This window comes from Podarcis tiliguerta (genome assembly GCF_965153285.1).
Source record: "Podarcis tiliguerta genome assembly, chromosome: 7".
In the NCBI taxonomy this organism is placed as follows: Eukaryota; Metazoa; Chordata; class Lepidosauria; order Squamata; family Lacertidae; genus Podarcis; species Podarcis tiliguerta.
In genome coordinates, this window is record NC_139540.1 from 68,874,483 (window position 1) to 68,895,489 (window position 21,007).

Sequence of the window (21,007 nt, forward strand, 5' to 3'; positions counted from 1 at the left end):
AATATGTTTATTCATAGACTGGTTGTTCACATCCTTCTGTCTTAAGAGACAATGGAGTGCGCCTCCAGAGGTGGACAAAGTAACTCCAAGCAGAAGTGAACTAGTGCAAAGTAGGAAGTTTTAAGAGTGTGCTCAGTTTAATTTTACTTTAAATTGGGTTTTACTCCATGGTATTACACGCGGGTGGCGCTGTGGGTAAAACCTCAGCACCTAGGGCTTGCCGATCGCATGGTCAGCGGTTCGAATCCCCGCGGCGGGGTGAGCTCCTGTCTTTCGGTCCCAGCTCCTGCCCACCTAGCAGTTCGAAAGCACCCTTAAGTGCAAGTAGATAAATAGGTACCACTTTACAGCGGGAAGGTAAACGGCGTTTCCGTGTGCTGCGCTGGTGCCGGCTCGCCAGAGCAGCTTCGTCACGCTGGCCATGTGACCCGGAAGTGTCTCCAGACAGCGCTGGCCCTCAGCCTCTTAAGTGAGATGGGCGCACAACCCTAGAGTCGGACACGACTGGCCTGTACGGGCAGGGGTACCTTTACCTTTACCTATTACATGTTTCATATAATCATCTTATTGTTTATTCTTTAATGTATTGTACTGTTTACTTCTATTGTCTTCTCTATATATTAGTAATTTTCAGATTGTGTACTAAAGGTACCACGGTCAATGGCTAGTACAAGAAAAATGATGATGATGATGATGAATAGAGAATGTGCAAAAATACCAGCCATCCTGTACATTCACTGGGAAATGCAGGGAATGTGCACAAATTAACAGCATCAATGGAGGGTTTTGCATTTTGCCAGTCAGGATGCATAGTCCCCATGTAATGTTTAGGAAAGATACACAATCTGACAGATGAATAAGGTTATTCTTGCATTGCACGGTCACTATGCATATTGTCTGTCAGGACATTTTGCACATGTGCTGGTCAGTGCATATATCCTACAGCCATAGCTGTCAACTTACAGATTTGAAAATAAGGGACCTGCAGCCTCACCTGTTCCAGGCACTCCAGTCTTCCTGTCCTCCTGCAGTCTGGTCAAACTCATGCTGGGCATCTTCAAGAACACTGTCCAAGCAACTTTGTAACCAGAGGTTTAACTGAATAGAATCTGAATCACATGCACCACAAGGCCTATGCAGCCTCAACGTAAGGCTGCCCGGCCTGGCTTTGCACTGCAAAGTTTGCAGCAGCACGTGCAACAAAATGGCGTCCAGCATTCAAAAACCTCCTCAGCTTGCATTAACTAGCCACACACAATGCATGCAAGCTCCACCCCCCAGTCGTTCTTAGACTCCTTATTGGGTGAGCAACGCAGCCAAGCAACACAGTTGGAGCCTCCCTCCTCCCTGGCCGGCAGGGAGGGAGGGAGAGGAGCTGCTTCCTTTGAAATTTAAGGGACATCATTTAAGGCACATTTAAGGGACATCCATCAATAAGGGACAGCAGTGGGACATGGTGCTGGAATAAGGGACTGTCCCTTCAAATAAGGGACACTTGACAGCTATGCCTGCAGCATTGCTTGGAGATTATTCACACTGACAAGGCAATGTGCAAAATCATGTCTTTGCTCTAAACTTGCGCACACTCAAATGTTGTCTCAAATGTAGTCAACAACCAGTTTTTTATGCACAAGCTCTTTTCAACTCACATTAAAGCCAACATGTACTTATATTATATTGAGCGTGGCCCAGTCAAATTGTTCAAAGGGAGAGTTAAGCACCTGCCTTTTTAATTTAAATGATCTGCCACCCCTGTGTTATTGTGTTTTTCTCCATTTTAAATTGATCTGCTTCCATCTGTTATTATTTTGGCATCATAATACTTTTAGAATGCACATAGGTTATTTTGTTGTTATAGTTCTCAGTATAAAAGTGATCAGTCTGACAGTCTTCAGGGATCTATGCTTTTTCCCAGGATTCCTGAACCACTGATCTGATTTGCCAATTTTATGCTGATGTTTTTAGCTGGTTGTCCTCAGATTTATTGGCGGTCTGCAACTGTAACTGGTCAAGACAGCATTTGAGCATTCATAAAGAATTGAGGAATAAGGAAATTTAGTATCACCACCATGAGGCCTGATAAATTATATGTCACAATGTTGCTGGAGGTGACCCCCATCCATTTCATGGAGAGATGCTCATAATATCAGACAGTTGTGGAAAATAATGTTGCACACCCCTCTGTGCGGTTCTGTTTAGCATTTGGCAGACAGAAGGTTACAGTGTTTGTGAAACACCAAAATGCCTTAAATAATGCTGAGTATCAATATCATACTTTAGACAAGCTGTTTATGAGTCAGAGGGCTTGTCACATTGGATAAAAGCAGCATTTCTACAGGGGAAATAAAAACATGCAGGAAGAAGAGGTGATACTCTTGTTGTTTATGAGCCAATTTGGTTTTTTTCCCTCCCTCAGCCTCTTTTGCGAGCTTTGAGGAACTGAAAACCTCAACCAAGGATAGGCAGAACTTCTAATGTATGCACAGTTCAGGCAATGGAAGAGCAACTATCCAGTTTCGGCAACTGAGCCAACCACTGCCAAATATCCCATCAGTCCCTGCCCCCCAAATACCATTACTGCATTATGTGCTTCTGCTTTCTGCTCAAGATTTTGAGACAGGTGGTCTAGAAATGCAAAACAAGTAACTTTAGACAAAAAAAAACAAAAAAAAAACTACTCAGTTACCATACATTATAATATAGCCCATTCACTGCTGCCAGTAAAAGGATTGGCTCACATCTGCAAGGCATCTCTATTCAATCTGCTTAAGAGCTTAGGTTGTTGTTGTTTTTTTGTATATATCTTAAATAGCTGTTGCAGCAAAATCAACGGTTTCAAGTGGAACCCTTAAATTAATCTTTAAGGGGCCTCAAGAAAATGTTTTGTTTTGTTTGAGAGTCTTTAGGGCACCACTATCCTCTATAAGCTTATCCCCTTTCCTCAGTCCTATGGAGCAGTTTTTATTCTTTCCTTTTTATTCTTTTTTATTATTCTTTTAGCATGGCTTGATGGAAATTGAGTTCTTGAAGCTAAGGTTTTTGTCAGCACTGAATAAAATAGGTTCCTAGCTATATTGACTACCTCCCCCTTCCCAACCCCTCCGGATTTGCCAGCAGGCTACACCCAGAATCATAGAAGCATGGAATAGTAGAGTTTGAACGGGCTCAGAGGGCCAGCTAGTCCAACCCACTACAATGCAGGAATCTCAACTAAAGCATCCATGACAGACAACCATCCAACGTCTGCTTAAAACTACCAAAAACTACCACTTTCTGAGGGAGTTTGTCCACTGTCAAAGTTTCCCCCCGATGTTTAGTTAGAATCTCCCTTCTTGTAACTTGAACCCATTGTTTCAGGTCCTTGCCTGTGGAACAGGAGAAAACAAGTTTGCTCCATCTTACATGTGACAACTCTTAAGATTTTTGGGAACCTAACTTCCTCAAATGCTGAGGAAGAGTTGAGGGAGTTGGGTATGTTTAGCCTGCAAAAGAGGCTTATGAGGATAAGACTTGGTTTCCAGACCCTTGGTCATTTTGGTCACCCTCATCTTAGTGTGCTTGTGATGGCCTGGGATTCCGATTCGGAGGATGAAACAGAGGAATCCCGGCCTGCACAGGAGTCCCCGCCTCCAGGGCCGGCTGAACTGGGGCCAGGCCTAGATGCTGAAGAGCCTGCACCTGTGGCAGTGCATCAGGAGCTGGCCCCAGGTGAAGCCCTTCTGGCCCCAGGGGGGCTTGACGACTCAGTGGACACAGGTGAGCCTCCTCCAGGGCCCAGTAACCCTTCGGCCTCTCCTGATCTGCAGAGGTTTAGAGCAGAGAGGCGAAGGGAACTGGTTGCCCCCAGGAGGAGTGCTCGCCTTAAGGCCAGAGGAGGCGGGGCTCCTGGGGGCCGGGACCGCCCCTGGCCTTAGAAGAGGATAAAAGCCCAGTCAGCCCGGCCCCAGGTTGCGGGAGCAACGTCGTTGTTGGCTTCGGACCTTCCTGCGTTCTTGATCCCTGCTCGGCCTCCTGTTCCTGACTATCCGGTACTCCTGTTCCCTGCTCGGCCTCCTGTTCCCGACCATCCGGTGTACCTGTTCCCTGCACAGCCTCCTGTTCCAGCGTTCCTGTTCACCGCCCGGCACTCTGCCTCGGACCTTGCCCCTCTTCGTGTGAACTTTGCTACACCCAAGGTACCTTACCCCCGGGACCAGCACAGTTTGCTCCCGCCACCTCCCGCACTCCCCCTTCGTCGGGGTGCGTTCGGGAAGAGCCAGAGGCCATGGCTGAACAGGCGGCTGCACTGGTGGCTTTGGCCCAGGAGAACCAGGCCTTGTCTCACACCGTGCAGCAGCTCAGTGACGCGGTTGAGGCACTTCAGCAACGCTTGGAAGCCCTACCGGCTTCTGGGGCCGACGCCCCGGCTCCGGGCAAGTACCCAGTGGCTTTGCCTGAGAAATTTGATGGAGCCCCGGCCAGCTTTCCCATGTTCCTGGCCCAGGCCAAACTGTATATTCAGGGGCGAGCCCGGAACTTTCCTGACGACCGTACCAAGGTGCACTTTTTGATTAGCTTGTTAAAGGACCAGGCGGCCAAGTGGGCGTTGCCGCTACTCAGGCAAGACTCCCCCTTGCTGGCAGACTATACGGGGTTTTGCAATCGTTTGGAGGCCGCGTTCGGCAACCCCCAGAAAGAGAGTCAAGCCAACCGGGCGATTCGGCATTTGAAACAGGGCAAGTCCACGGTGGCCACATATACCACGGAGTTCCGGCTGTTGGCACAGGACTTGACCTGGAATGACTCGGCACTGCGGGACCAGTATCTCGAAGGGCTTTCGGACGAGGTACTGGACCAGTTGGCCACAATGGAACGCCCCACCACGCTGGACACTCTCATTCAACGGAGTCTACAAATAGGCGACCGGTTGGAGGATCGTCGTCAGGCCCGGGGTCGCCGACACTTCCAGTTCACGGCACCAGCTTTTTCCGGCAGCCCCACGGTCACAACTGATTTAACGGAGGAGCCTATGCAGCTCGGGGCAGTGCGGCCACGCCTTTCCCCCGCAGAGAAGGCGCGGCGTCGGGATGGAAATCTCTGTCTTTACTGTGGCGGAAGTGGACACTTCGCTCGGTCCTGCCCTGAGAAACGCCAGCCGCAGGGAAACCGCCAACCCCAGTAGCTGATGGCCCTAGCTACCGGGGGTCCCAAACCGTACAGAATGGGCCCGCACCAATGGACTTGCAACATCTTATGGTTTCGGTACGTTTATACCCTCCAGGTGGGCCCTGGATCCTCACCCATGCTTTGGTAGATTCAGGGGCAACCCGCTCCTATATGGACGCTGCTTTTGCCGCCCATCATCAGGTGCCACTTCGGAACAAGCCAGTACCGGTCCAGGTGGAAGCGATTGACGGACGACTTCTGCGTTCAGGTGCCGTTACTCAGGAGACCCAGCCTCTGGTCCTGTGTCTCCAGCAGCACCGGGAGTTGCGAACTTTGGACATTGCCTCTATGCCCCGCTTCCCCCTGGTGCTCGGGATGGACTGGCTGGAGGCCCACAACGTTCAGATTGACTGGGTCAAACGGACCGTGCACTTCCCAGACCCATGTTCCCATGCTCAATCCGGAACGCTGGCGGCCGCGCCCTCAGAGGAGGCAGCACCCACGCTCCCAGCCGTGTACCAGGACTACCAGGACGTGTTCGAGGAACGGGGGGCAGACCAGCTGCCGCCGCATCGGCCTTTTGACTGCGGCATAGACCTCCAACCCGGAGCGCCTTTACCAGTGAGTCGCTTATATTCCCTAACGGAGCCAGAGCGCGAGGCTTTGCAGGACTTCTTGCGCAAGAACCTGGAGCGTGGGTTCATTAGGCCTTCCACCTCGCCCACCGCGGCGCCGGTGCTTTTTGTTAAGAAGAAATGTGGGGAACTCCGCCCTTGCCATGATTACCGAGCCCTGAACAAAATTACCGTCCCAGACCGGTACCCCTTGCCCCTTATCTCGGAGCTGCTGGAGCGGGTGCAAGGGGCACAGGTGTTCACCAAGCTGGACCTCCGGGGGGCCTACAACTTGATTCGGATCCGAGCCGGGGATGAGTGGAAGACAGCGTTTGGGACCCGGTACGGGCAGTTCGAATATTTGGTTATGCCCTTCGGTTTGTGCAACGCGCCTGCTGTGTTTCAACGCTACATCAACCACGTGTTTCAGGACCTGTTAGACAAGTACGTGGTGGTGTATTTGGATGACATACTGATTTACTCCCGTGACCCGGCTCGCCATGAGGGGCATGTCCGGACCGTGCTGCAGCGCTTGCGTGAGCACCGTTTGTACGCAAAGCTCAGCAAGTGCGAGTTCCATCAGCGGACTGTGGACTTCCTTGGTCACCGGCTCTCTCCAGATGGGGTGCAAATGGACCCGGGGAAGGTGACAGCGGTTCAAGAATGGGCGGCACCCCGGAACCGCAAGGACCTACAGCGTTTCCTGGGGTTCGCCAATTACTACCGGACCTTCATCGCTGATTATGCTCATCGCACCACCCCGTTGACCCGGCTACTGCGCCCAAAGACGCCGTTTTCCTGGGACAAGGAGGCAGAGGAGGCGTTTCAGGGGTTGAAGGCCTGTTTCCAGAGGGCACCAATCTTACAACATCCTGACCCCTCTCGACCCTTTGTGGTGGAGACCGACGCTTCCAGTACGGCTCTCGGTGCCGTCTTGTCTCAACAGATTGGTCCTGAAGCGCCACTCTTACCCTGTGCCTTCTATTCCCGCCAGCTCCTACCAGCGGAGCGTAACTATACTGTGTGGGAGCGGGAACTACTGGCCATCAAGGTAGCCTTTGAGGTCTGGCGCCACCATCTTGAGGGGGCACGACATCCGGTGGAGGTGAGAACCGACCACCGGAACCTGGAGTACCTCCAGACCACCCGCAAGCTGAACCAAAGACAGATCCGGTGGGCGTTGTTCTTTTCCCGGTTCCAGTTCCGGATCCGCTACATCCCTAGCTCTCAGAATCAGAAGGCGGATGCCCTGTCCCGGAAACCTGACGACAACGCAGACACGGTACAGCAAGCAGAACCCACCACGATCCTACCTCCGGCTGCATTCCTGGCCACCCAGGAGGCGCAGCCACTGCAGGTTCGGGTGCGGGAACAGCAGCGGGTCGACGCTTGGGCCCAGGAACGACTCCGGGAGCTGGCTGAAGGGTCCAGCCCACAGTATCCGGGGCTGGTCCTGCATCAGGGCCTTCTGCTGCACCACGGTCGTTTGTACATCCCGCCAGGGCCACTACGGCTGGAGGTTCTCCGGATGGCCCATGATGCCCCAGCAGCGGGGCACTTTGGACGGTATCGGACCACCCATCTGGTCAGTCGAGAGTTTTGGTGGCCCCGCCTGAAGGCTGACGTGGCTCGCTACGTTGCTGGTTGTGATGTCTGCCGGCGCGCCAAGGGACCTACCGGGCGACCCCCCGGCCTACTTCAGCCATTGCCAGTTCCACCGCACCCTTGGCACACGGTTTCGTTGGACTTTGTAGTGGACTTACCCTCGTCTCGTGGCTGTACCTGCCTTCTGGTTTTCTCCGACCATTTCACCAAGATGGTGCACTGCGCTCCCTGTCCATCTGTACCCACAGCCAAGGAAACTGCTCAGCTGTACCTTCAGCATGTCTTCCGCCTGCATGGCCTACCTGAGCGCGTGGTGTCCGACCGGGGCGTTCAGTTCACATCCCGGTTCTGGCAAGCACTACACCGGACCCTCGGGACGGAGGTCTGCCTCTCGTCAGCCTACCACCCACAGACCGATGGCCAGACGGAACGGGCGAACGCGGTGCTGGAGCAGTACCTCCGGTGTTACTGCAGCTACCAGCAGGATGACTGGGTCGACCACCTGGCATTGGCGGAGTTCGCCTACAATAACGCGGTGAATGCGTCCACCCAGCAGACCCCGTTCCAGGCCAGTTATGGTTATCATCCACGGCTGTTTCCAGAGGTGCTGCCGACATCCGCAGTCCCGGCGGTGACGGAGTGGCTTCAAGAGCTCCAGTCCCAGCAACAGCTTTTGGTGGAGCAACTGCACCAGGCCAAGGAAGCGTACAAGGCCCAGGCCGACCGCCACCGCCAGGTGGGGCCGGAACTTCGCGTCGGTGACCTGGTTTGGCTCTCCACTCGCCACCTCCACCCCTCTCGACCTTCGCGGAAGTTGGACGCCCGCTTCACCGGCCCGTTCCCTATCGTAGACCAAGTCTCTCCTGTGGCATTTCGTCTCCGGTTACCCGCAACCCTGAAGGTTCACCCGGTCTTCCACAGGTCCCTTTTGAGGCCGGTGGCCCCACCCGACGAGTTCCACCCGAACCGTCCCCGACCGCAGCCAGTGTTGGTTCGGGGAGAGCCTGAGTACGAGGTGGAACGCATCCTGGACTCCCGATACCGCAGGGGGAAGCTGCAGTATCTCATTGACTGGAAGGGGTACGGACCGGAGGACCGTTCCTGGGAACCAGCGGCCAACGTCCACGCACCTGCCTGCCTCCGAGAGTTCCATGCGACGTACCCCGGCAAGCCGGGTCCGGACCCTCGGTTGAGGGGGGGGCCTGGGAGGGGGGATGGTGTGATGGCCTGGGATTCCGATTCGGAGGATGAAACAGAGGAATCCCGGCCTGCACAGGAGTCCCCGCCTCCAGGGCCGGCTGAACTGGGGCCAGGCCTAGATGCTGAAGAGCCTGCACCTGTGGCAGTGCATCAGGAGCTGGCCCCAGGTGAAGCCCTTCTGGCCCCAGGGGGGCTTGACGACTCAGTGGACACAGGTGAGCCTCCTCCAGGGCCCAGTAACCCTTCGGCCTCTCCTGATCTGCAGAGGTTTAGAGCAGAGAGGCGAAGGGAACTGGTTGCCCCCAGGAGGAGTGCTCGCCTTAAGGCCAGAGGAGGCGGGGCTCCTGGGGGCCGGGACCGCCCCTGGCCTTAGAAGAGGATAAAAGCCCAGTCAGCCCGGCCCCAGGTTGCGGGAGCAACGTCGTTGTTGGCTTCGGACCTTCCTGCGTTCTTGATCCCTGCTCGGCCTCCTGTTCCTGACTATCCGGTACTCCTGTTCCCTGCTCGGCCTCCTGTTCCCGACCATCCGGTGTACCTGTTCCCTGCACAGCCTCCTGTTCCAGCGTTCCTGTTCACCGCCCGGCACTCTGCCTCGGACCTTGCCCCTCTTCGTGTGAACTTTGCTACACCCAAGGTACCTTACCCCCGGGACCAGCACAGTGCTCATCTTGGTCAGCTTCTTCTTAAATTCTGGTGCTCAGATCTGGACATAGTACTCCAACCAAGGCAGAATAGAGAAGTACTATTACTTCCCTTGATTGGGACACCAGACTTCTGTTGATGCAGCCTAGAATAGCATTAGCCCCCCCTTTTTTTCTGTTGCTGCATCACACTGTTGATTCATGTTAAACTTGTGCTCTGCTAAGATACCCAGATCTTTCTCACTTGTATTACTGGTAAACCAGGTGTCCCCCATCTTATGTTTGTGCAGCTGGTCATTCCTGTCTAAGTGACTAACCCACAATGACAAATTCCCTTTCTCTACCTTAGAAGGCAGCAAGTGGGTTATCAGCAGGGCTTTTTTTCAGCCAGAACTCACCAGAACTCAGTTCTGGCACCTCTCAGGTGGGCCACATTGTCATTATAAGAGCACAAAAAAGTAAAGGTAAAGGACCCCTGACAGTTAAGTCCAGTCGCACATGACTATGGGGTTGCGGCACTCATCTCACTTTACTGGCCGAGGGAGCTGATGTTTGTCCGCAGACAGTTTTTCCGAGTCATGTGGCTAGCAATGACTAAGCCGCTTCTGGCGAAACCAGAGCAGCGCACGGAAACGCCGTTTACCTTCCCGCTGGAGCAGTATCTATTTTTCTACTTGCACTTTGATGTGCTTTCGAACTGCTAGGTTGGCAGGAGCTGGGACCAAGCAACGGGAGCTCACCCCATCGTGGGGATTCGAACCTCCGACCTTCTGATCGGCAAGCCCTAGGCTCAGTGGTTTAGACCACACCACCACCTGTGTCTATAAGAGAACAAGGAAGGTGTTAATGGCAATTCTGGCACCTCTTTTTCTAGAAAAATTGCACTGGTTATCAGCATCCTCATTCACTATCAGTAGCCTTGGCTCTGAAGGGATTAGGGATTAGGATGGAAAACCACTCCTCCAAGTCCATCTCCTGAAGAGTCATATTGGAGTAAAGGCAGGTCAGTTCCAATCTTGATATGTGTCATTTAATTGTTTAGTTACTGAATTTAATAGAAAATTAGCAAGCTCTTGAGAAAGAACATTCTGGCATTGAAGCCTAGTTCCAGAGGTGGTTTTAGGGCATTGTCACCTGTGCAACCACTACACACTGGGCATTGCCCTGCAGGGGACACCAAAACAATGGAGTGCAAGAGGCTGAGGGGGCAGGGACATGACTGAATTTCAGCATCACACAGGGCACCACTGAAATTTGAGAGCCCCAAGTTTGCCGCTACTAGTTCTCACTAAAGAGGTATTGCCTGGGTATAATTCATGCCCAGATAGATGGAGAAAGAGTCTTTTAAAAAACCCCAGATGTTTCAATGTCAGATATAACATTGCAAGGCACATGTACCTAACACAACCTACTGGGTGATCTTGAATATCAACATCCCTCAGTCCACTTTCCTTCAGAGGAATGCTTATGGCATAACAGCATTTTACAACGTGCAGTGAGCCCCCCAAATGAAATGATAGAAACATCCAAATTAATAAATGGTATTTTTGTGGGAGATTTTGCTGTCTTCTAATAAAGTGTGGGCTGAGTTTTATTTTTTGCCAGCCTCATTAGAAAAGCAAGAGAACAGTTCAGCAAAATATAGGGAAACAGCTCAGTGGCTTCCCACAGTGACAACATGCTGAGCTCTAAAGCATACTGCAGAGTTAAACAACAGGAAGTAGAATGTGGTTCGTTTTCATTGTCAGCTGACTGTGAGGGCGACAAGGGGATTGTGCATGCTCTGTTTTAAAGTTGCTAGAGGTTAGAGTGAACTCTGTATCATGCTTGTGTATGACTCTGCATAACAAATTAAACACATTACCATGGTGATTGCTATAGTAACATTTAAACTGGCATAATTGCTAACAAATCCCCACCACTGATCTCAGCGGGGCTTGCTACATCTTGGTGTACCTCCAGAATCTGAAGAGAACCTTTTGCACTAAAATACCTTTGAAAGATGTAGCACAACAAATATATACATATGCCTGACCCTAAGCAATCTTACTTGGCTGAAATCCACTCTTCCCTACTCAGAAAATAAATGTTGAACTTATTCATTGTTAACATAATTACCCAATTTAAATCATCACTCCAGAATGACTGACACGTTTGGCTGATCTCCCAAAATTAAAGCAAAGCTTTACTCCTGCTATGACCCCTGGCAGTTGCCATCTTAGTTTCCTAAAAATTCCATGACCTGGAAGTTTCATCATTCCATGATTGTGAGTTAAAATTTAAAATCCTTTCAAATGAGTCTTGCCAGTAACACTTCTTCAAATAATATCAATGACTAAACTGGGATTTAAGGCTTCAGGTGGCCCCAAAGGTACTATGAACCTAAATTGTTCAGGCTTTTGTAAATTAAAACAAGGACATTGAAACTGGCTCAGTAGTACATGGGCAGCCAGTGCAATATGCTGTTGGCCTTGTTCCCCCATCAGCAGTGTAGCTGCTACATTGTGTGTCGAGGTCCCCAATCCACCCCCCAAATAACTCACAACAGACACGTAATTTTTGTTTAAGATTTTTGGCATGATTTTGGCCACAACTTTATTCAAATACAAACCGTGAGTGGTTGTTTAGGCATTGGTTAAGACTATCTGTCCCCCCGCCTGGGGACAGAACTGACTTCCGGGCACCACCGAAAGACAGTGCGGGGGAAAGCAAGTCGGGGAGGAATTGGAGCTGAGACACAGACCCTCAACTCTCACCCGCCTGCTCCCCGAAGGCTTGCCGGCCCTAGTCCCATTCCAGGGATTGGACGAAAAGATGGCAAGCCCCAGGATTCCTTTAACGGAATTCCCTTTCCGCAGCAACCATGGAGGGGCAGGCACAGCCTATCCTAACCCCTCCTCCACCAATTTATAACCAATGCCTAACCACAACCTTACAAGTTGTGACGATTTGCTACGCAGTAAGCAAAAACCACCCAGCCAGCCAATTTGCCAGGTGGAAAAATTCCTACCAGGCCCCTGCTCAAAGGCAGACGACCCCATGACAGGCAATAGCAAGGTCAACGCAACAACCCTTACTCTAGGGCGGGTGGGCGGGTGATCCGTTGCACGCAGCAAAAGAGAAAGTACAAGGCTGCGTGCAGAGTATTAAAACCTTTTACCCCTCCCACCAAAATTGCAACATAACTTTTACCCCAGCAACCCAGTGAACCAATCACTGCCCCAGGCCATGTTTAGAGACCCTGCCTGGTAACAGAGGGGTGGCTCAGTAGACCCCACCGCAACACGTGCTCTCCCTGAAGGAGAACACGCTTTCTGCACCAGTGGAATAGCATGGACTGCCAATGCCTGGGGCCGTGCAGAGGGGGCGGGTTGGAGGGAGGGAAATGGACAGAGTACACATGAGCATCCAACTGTCTAATGACATCCATGTCACCCAGGAGATTGCAGCCACAGAAATAAGAAAATAAGAGTCATTCCGTTCTCTGGAGAGGTCACTTTCTGGTTTGCATGGAGAATCTGTTTTCAATATTGCCCAGCGGCAGAAGCATGCAGCTGTATTGAGGCAGCACCGAGTGTTGAAATTTTGCGCCCCCTAACAATTTGGTGCCCAGGGCAACTGCCCCTGTGCCCCCCATGCTATGCCACTGTTCTGCACCATCTGGAGCTTCTGAGCTAGGCCAAAATACAGCCCCATATAGAGTGCATCGCAGTAATCCAGCCTCAAGGTCTATTATGGTCAGACTGTCCCTGTTTAGGAATGACTGAAGCTTTTGGACCAGGCAAAGCTTGTAAAAGGCACTCCTAGCCAAAGAGAAAACATGGGTTTCTTGTGAGAAACATGAACTACACAATTACTTCTTCAAAGGGAACACAACCCCATCCAGAGCAGGTGACTTGCTTATTTCCTGGACATGAGAAATACCCACCGAAAGAGCCCCTGTCTTTCCAGATTGATTAAGCACGAGTTGGCCCTCCTTCAGTTCCCCATGCATTCTTCATCCTCATTCTCAGGTGACATTAACAGTGCATGTAACCATTACACACAAACATCATTTCTCTGATTAAAATAGGGATGTCCTATTCCATTCTTCTTCTTCTTCTTCTTCTTCTTCTTCTTCTTCTTCTTCTTCTTCTTCTTCTTCTTCTTCATACCCCACCCAACTGACTGGATTGTCCCAGCTTCCAACATATATAAAAACACAATAAAGCATTGACATTAAAAAAAAAAAAAAAAACTTCTCTATACAGGGCTGCCTTCAGATGTCTTCTAAAGGTTGTATGCTTACTCATCTCCTTGGCTCAGGGGTCACATAAGTCCATACCCTCCAACATTCCTCCGATGAAAACAGCAACATCCTAAGAAAAAGCAGGATATTCCAGGATCAAATCAGAAACCAGGACGGCTTCTGTAAATCCAGGACTGTCCCTGGAACAGAGGGACACTTGGAGTGTCTGGAAACCTGTCCAACTACAGTGTTTAAGAAACCAAAGTTTACAATGGCTTGCTTGAGTGGATGCATTCAGAACATTTTTCTTTTTTTCAAATTGTGTGCATTAAAATGCCTGTTCATGCTTGATATGAACTGAATGCACTATTGATAAACAGCGAAGAGGTAAAAAATATTTGCCGTTGTAATGCTAAAACTTACAGATGGAATAGAGAGATAAGAAAGCAAGCATGATGGCTTGACTATATCCTGCAGGATGGAATTTGATCCAGAGATTAAGAAAGAAAAACACAAGACATCCACTATAAAAGTCTATTCCTTTTTAAGATTCACTAGGCCCAAGTTAAGTTGCATTAAGGATAAGTTGCTAGTCTAATGCAGGCAACCTACATGCGGTGGAGTGAGGATGGAGTCTGAAAACTAGGATTAACTCCAGATGCAATGGCTTCTAAAACATAATAATAATACAGGGCTCTCTTTAGATGTCTTCTAAATGTCTGGTAGTTGCTTATCTCTTTGACATCTGATGGGAGGGGGTTCTGAGAAGGCCCTCTGCCTGGTTCCCTGTAGCTTTGCTTCTCACAGTGAGGGAACTGCCAGAAGGCCCTCGACACTGGACCTTAGTGTCTGGGCTGAACAGTGGGGGTAGAGACACTCCTTCAGGTATACTGGGCCGAGGCCATTTAGGGCTTTAAAGGTCAGCACCAACACTTTGAACTGTGCTCGGAAACAAGGCTTAAACGGTCACTGAAACCCACTTCCCACTGCAGAATTTCTCCACATGATCATATTTAGAGCCCTATTGGATGAGACCAAGACTCCATCCAGTTCAGCGTCCAGCATCCTGCATCCTACACTGACCATTCAGATGGCGCCTCCAAGAAATCCACTGGCAGGGCATGCAGGTGGCAGCCTACCCTACTGTTGCCGACAAGCAACTTGTAATCGGTGGCATGATATCTATTGTGAGTTGGAGAAAACACCAATCAGGTATTGCAGATTGACATTTGTTCCTATTCAGTGGTAAACAGAGGGTTTTCCTAGGGAAAGCAGCAGCGCAAAACCTATTAGAACCTACCAGATGAAATAGTTGAGCCTAGAAGTCACAGACCAAATGGAAGACATTGTGGGACAGAGAGAAGCATAGGTGAGCCCTTAGTGTCTCTGACATTAGCCTCATCCAGGCATTCTTAAACTGCACCCATTGAAGGGCCTGCAGGGTTCCTTACAGCTCTTTGGTAGACCTAAAGAAAATATGGAAAAACTAGTCAGGAGGAAGAAACTGAATGGGATTGAAGAGCTTTATGGGGCTGAATATGGGTGGCTGTTTGTTGTTTTCCTAAGAGCTGGAAGCGATATGATAGAGGTATTCTTTACTCTTCTTGAGCTCACTCATTCTGTTGTCTTCTTTTAAGTAAAACAGTTTTTTCAAGGCTGGGTAGTACTTTGATCAGGAACGACAGTGGGAGAAATTCTCCTGCTAATTTGAGTTCTTTGTTTATAGCTTTTTATATAATACAATAAGGTGCTGTCTGAAATTGCTATTTTATAGCCATAGATCTTTGTCTGTCATATATGTTCTTTTGGCCATGAAAAAGAAACTATCATCCCTCAAATACTGCCGTCATGTAGAGGCACCGGTTGACGTACATTGCACTTCCTTTTAAAAAATAAATTAAAATAAAGCTGCAGCATGAACCGCCTTCACCTTACTGGCAGTTTCATACACTCTCAAGACACCAGCAAGCACCAGCTGGCTCCTTGACCACTACCACTGTTACTCCAGCAGTGACATAGAATGGTCACAGTCATCTATGGAAACGAACAAAACAAAGGACTTAGTATCATTTGCTTCTGAAATGAAAGTTCCCTGAGTGAACTGTGCTCCCAACAAGTAAATAAAGAAAAAGGTCAGGAGATGGGTTGAGACTAGACTGTACACTGTGCCAGAGTTAGCAATTTCACACCTTCAATGCTGCATTTGTGATTGGTGTAAATCACACGCCTTTCTGAGAAGAGTGTGGAAACAGAAGACAGACTTATCTCTTCCACTGTATGTACTTTGTACAGTGGTACCTCGGGTTAAGTACTTAATTTGTTCTGGAGGTCCGTTCTTAACCTGAAATTGTTCTTAACCTGAAGCACCACTTTAGCTAATGGGGCCTCCTGTTGCTGCCGCAGCACCGGAACACAATTTCTGTTCTCATCCTGAAGCAAAGTTCTTAACCCGAGGTACTATTTCTGGGTTAGCGGAGTCTGTAACCTGAAGCGTATGTAACCTGAAGCGCCTGTAACCCGAGGTACCACTGTAATGTACTTGTGCCCGTTGTTCTCTCGGAGCTGGAGAGAATGGACACCATTATGCTTTGGTCTGTATGTAGCGTGTAAATAAATAGTAGATTAGCTCTATGATGTTTCACGCTTCTTGCTGTGTTCTGCCAGAAGCTTAATGTGCATATATCATTATGATGTATGTTGCTAGAAGCACACTGGAAAAGAAGGGAGATGCTTTTTCCAGAGCTGCGCATACCGGAGGACGCTCAGAGTTCCAGAGGCTTGCAGGCACCCCCAGGGCGTTTTCCAACAGCCAGTTCCTAAGCTATTTACACCAAGGTGGCTCAACCGAAAAGACTTGGATTGGGCTCATTGCAATCATGTGCTGGCTTGACCCAACCATACTTTCCAAACAACCCATTTTGGCAGTTTCTGTTGGCACCATTTGCAGAGGTGTATTGAGGTGTTCCTCTGTCGACAACTGAGGTCCCTAAATGATAGACGCCAGCAGAGCTGTCACCCCAGGCAAACCCCTTCCAGCATGGCAGGTCAGAGGTCTGGCTTACTCTGCATCAATCCATCCCCGAGAATTATTCATTGTTCAACATTTAAGTCTCTTCCTCCATCTTTACCAAACCCTCATCACACACAATGTGTTTTCATCTGCTGGCATTGCTCATGTCAGACAAAGCCACTTCCGAGCTTGGGAGGAGGTGGGGTTGCGGGCTTCACGCCCACCCCACGTGCGTGGGGCTGTCCTCAGCCCCTGCGAGAGCTGGGGAATCCTCGGCCGCATCATCCACCCAGCCAGCCGATTGGCTGGCTGGCTGGGAGGGGAGGTGTGGCCTGCCCTATTTAGGGCTGGTGCGGTCGAGCCCCCCCCCCCTTCTTTTTGCCGAGCCACCCAGCTGATTAGTTTCCCACCCTCCCTCCCATTAGGTTGGCTCCTTGACTTTTCTATGAACTCCGGTTGGTTGCTGCAAGGGGCCTGGTAGGAATTTTTCCCAGTTGGTAAATTTCTAGCCAATGGGTTTTTTGCCTACCTCGTAGTAACTCATTACAACTCCTTGGTATTGGCGGTTAGGCATTGGTAAGGGAGGGTTAAGTGTGTACATGAGGGGGGAGGAAGCGCCATCGCCTCCCCCCACAGGAAAGGGTAGTCCGATAAAGGACTCTGGGGGGCGTTGCCCTGTCCGAAGCCTATGGAGGTGTGGGCCTAAGGAACGCCCCCGTGCGGTGACCCCGGGGGAGCTCCTAGTTGACGTGCCTCAGGAGGACTCCCCTGACTAGTGGTTAACCCTTGCCGGTCTTCATGCAATCGGGCTGAAGCCGACTAGTCGATAGGACCAATGCCTAAGCCAATACCGCTCATTCCTGTAATCAATAAAGTTGTGGCCTATTTCGCCCATTTAACCTTAATACTTGTTGTCCTGTGTCTTTATTTCTTCCTGGGGGGAGGTGGGAACTCACCACGCAAAAGCACATTAATTTACACCTGCAATCAGATGCACTGCTATCCAATATAATCTTTGCCTGTTGTACAGATTCTTTAGGGAGGAGTTTGAGCCACACATGGTCAAAATGTTGGAGACGGATACCTAGCAACCATCAAAGGAGGGATTTCCGCCCCCCCAATCTAAGTCATTTTGATTTAGCCCTGCATGGAAGACTTTTCTAGCTGTCACTCCTTCAGGAGATAACACCCACTTTTAGGAAAAATAACTGCCTAACAGTTCAAGCCGGATAAGCAAACACAATCAGCATATGTTACGCTGTGTGGATTGTATAATACTGTAAAGTATGCAAACATGACTAAATTAATACTCTTCAGTGATCTCTAATTAAAGTCTTTGTGGTATTTTTCTTTAACTCTGTGTATACATCCACATTCTTGTTTGCTATTGTCCCAACCTGCATTTTTTTAGACAAAACATAACAGGATGCACAGATTTTGACACTTTCAGCAAACCATAAAATTCAACACGCAGAGAACCTTATTATAAGTGTTGTTGTTTTTTACCTCTCCATAGCACATTGTACTTTGATTTCTAAATAGAAATGCTAGTAGTAACATCATTTACAGTGTAGCTTCTTATGTGCAAGAATCAATATGCATATTTATTTTTAAATAGTCCCCACGAGATTGTGGATTCATCGAGAACATGAACCGTTAGACTACACAATCTTCTTTTAATAACAAGAGGATTTACAGGTTTAAGCTAACAACAGAAGGGCTCCCCGGTTGAAATAGTAATTCTCTGAAGCAGGAAACACAACAGCTACTGGTTATTTAGTATAAAGCATCTAATATCTATGATTGCTAGGGTTTCCTAAAGTTGGGTCTCCAGCTGTTTTTGGACCACAACTCCCATCATCCCTAGCTAGCAGAACCAATGGTCAGGGATGATGGGAAGTAGTCCAAAAACAACTGGAGACCCACCATTGCTGTCCAAACCTGTGAGAGAAGACTGTGTTTAAGCTGGGAAACAGTCCACTGAGGTAGCATTATTATAGAATATCTCTGTGCATGTTAATTCTCAAAAGAATATACTTCTCAAAATAATTAACCATGTGCTCACGCTACAGTAATCAAACACAGCTTCTCTCTGTGTTACAGTTTTGAAGACACGTGTAGGCAGTGCTTTTTTCCTGGGGGGATGCAGGGGTACACCTACCCCTAAACATTTTGTGAATCTAAGTTTGACCTCATTGAGGGGCAGTATTTCAATATGAGTAGGAAAGCGAGAGTACCCCTAAACATTTTTTTTAGAAAAAGGCACAGCATGTAGGTATCTTTTCCTTCAAACAAGCCAGGAAATCACAATGCACACATTGACAACGTATTCACATCAGGTAATTAAATCAAAAATCAGCTTCCAGCAGAATATAAAAACATAATAAAACATCAAACGTTAAAAACTTTCCAACACAGGGCTACCTTCTGATGTCCTCTAAAAATTGTGTAGTTCTTTATCTCCTTGACATCTGATAGGAGATGTCAGATGTCTCCACCCTACAGAGAGGATGCTACAGCTGAGAAGGCCCTCTGCCTGGTTCCCTGTAACTTCACTTCTCACAGTGAGGGAATCGCCAGAAGATCCTTGGAAGTGGACCTCAGTGTCCGGGCTGCATGATGGGGTGGAGATACTCCTTTAGATATACTGGGCCTGGATGTTTAGGGCTTTAAAGGTCAGCACCAACACTTTGAATTTCCATGAGGACCCTAGTTGATAGTGGTGGAAAGACACTATCCTTCCCTCCCCACCTGTGATCCTGATGAGAAGGGTTAAATCTTCCTCATACTACACTCCCAATGGAAAATGGGGTGGGGGTGGGGGTGGGGCAGACAGATTTTTTAAAAATCCCCTGACATGGATGCCATCCATGCTAGGTACGGCTAACCTGTGGGCCTCTATATGCTATTGTTCTACAACATCCATCAAAACCTGCCAGCATGGCCAATGGTCAAGGGTGATAGAAGTTGCCATCCAGCATAATCTGTAGGTTAGCTACCCGTGCCCTCAGCAACTGTATTACAAAGAGTTGTCATGCACAGCCATCTTTATTTTGATTAGACTATATTTGTAAGACAGTGTTTTCCAAGCACTGATCTGTGAAACACAGGGATTTGGTGGCAACTTATTAGGAGCTTCTGTGTGAGAGAATCATTAACTGGTCCAGAAAGAACAAACTTGCCCTGCAAACTGAGCCGCAGGAAAATGTTGCATTTTCATTCACTTTGTTCAATGTTGAGGCCTACATTTTGTATAAGAAGTTGCAGCCTTGAAGATGAATCAGAATCCTCAGCAGCTCATTACATTTCTGGGGCAGATGCACTTTGGCCCATAAATCAATTTAGGAATGGTTCCCCGAAGACAGACAAGTCTGAAAACAACTTAGGTTGTACATTTGGACTATTTCTTTTAAAAGTTGTTCTTAAATTCACCCAAACTTTTTATCTATTTCACAGATCGTTTGAAAAAGGAATACAACATTATTTGCTCGGGGTTTTTCTGGCAAAAGCAAGAGACGTATTGAGCCTAGCGGACTCTTTGCAGAAGGAGCAAACGATGAGAACTAGCTACTGCTTGTCATTTCTAATCTGGACTTGTATGATTCACGAAGTCCACACTTCACCATCGCCGAAAAGGACTAACATGTATTTGCAAACTGAACGGATAATGGGCTTGTCTAAGGACCACGGAAAAGCACTTCATCGAACCAAGCGAGGATGGATGTGGAATCAGTTTTTTTTACTGGAAGAATACACCGGTCCAGATACTCAGTATGTAGGCAAGGTAAGCGCTGTGATCAAAAAACGATTTGATGAGATGACAGAATTCTAGAATAAATGTAATAGATTTTTTGTTTCTCAGCAGCAGCATTGAAGCAAGGCAGATTGAATGTAGCTTTCTAGCGGAGGGAGAAAAGGAATTTACATCTCTGATTAAGGAATGTTGCTTGATTTTTGGAAGAAGACAGGTAACTTAGAGGCATTCCCCACAGAGGAGGGGGAAATGCTCCTCTGCTAAAGGTAAAGGTCCAGTCGTGACCGACTCTAGGGTTGCAGCACTCATCTTGCTTTATTAGCTGAGGGAGCCGGCGTTCAGCTTCCAAGTCATGTGGCCAGCATGACTAAGCCGTTTCTGGCAAACCAGAGCAGCGCACAGAAACACCGTTTACCTTGCCACCAGAGCGGTACCTATTTATCTACTTGCACTTTGGCATGCTTTCAAACTGCTAGGTTGGCAGGAGCAGGGACTGAGCAATGGGAGCTCACCCCGTCACAGGGATTTGAACTGCCGACCTTCTGATCGGCAAGTCCTAGGCTCTGTGGTTTAACCCACAGCAACATATTTGTAGGAGAGGACTATAACAGTCACATAACATTTCCATGATTATAAAGAACAATCACACCAATTAGATTCTGAGCAAGCAAGCGGTTGCTTAATTGAAGCACAGTATAGAATAAATGCTTCTCCATGCAAAAAAAATTACAAAAAAACAGGAAAAGCTTAATCATGTTTTGAGAAAAGGAAAAGGATAGGTAGAAAATTTAATTGTGTATGGAATGATAA

At 48.8% G+C, this 21,007-nt stretch overlaps 1 protein-coding gene and 1 long non-coding RNA gene across 3 annotated transcripts in view; one reads left to right on the forward strand and one right to left on the reverse strand.

Moving 5' to 3' along the window:
• LOC310681523 (cadherin-9-like) overlaps positions 1-21,007 on the forward strand; it is a 137,906-nt gene that overhangs the window by 36,824 nt on the left and 80,075 nt on the right. For both annotated transcript variants that reach the window (XM_083449426.1, XM_083449425.1), the window contains exon 2: positions 19,900-20,227. In XM_083449426.1, the coding sequence (XP_083305552.1) occupies positions 20,000-20,227 (228 nt within the window). In that variant the 5' untranslated portion in view covers positions 19,900-19,999. The remainder of the gene's footprint in view (positions 1-19,899; positions 20,228-21,007) is intronic.
• LOC310681720 overlaps positions 1-21,007 on the reverse strand; it is a 35,707-nt gene that overhangs the window by 1,010 nt on the left and 13,690 nt on the right. The window lies entirely within an intron of this gene.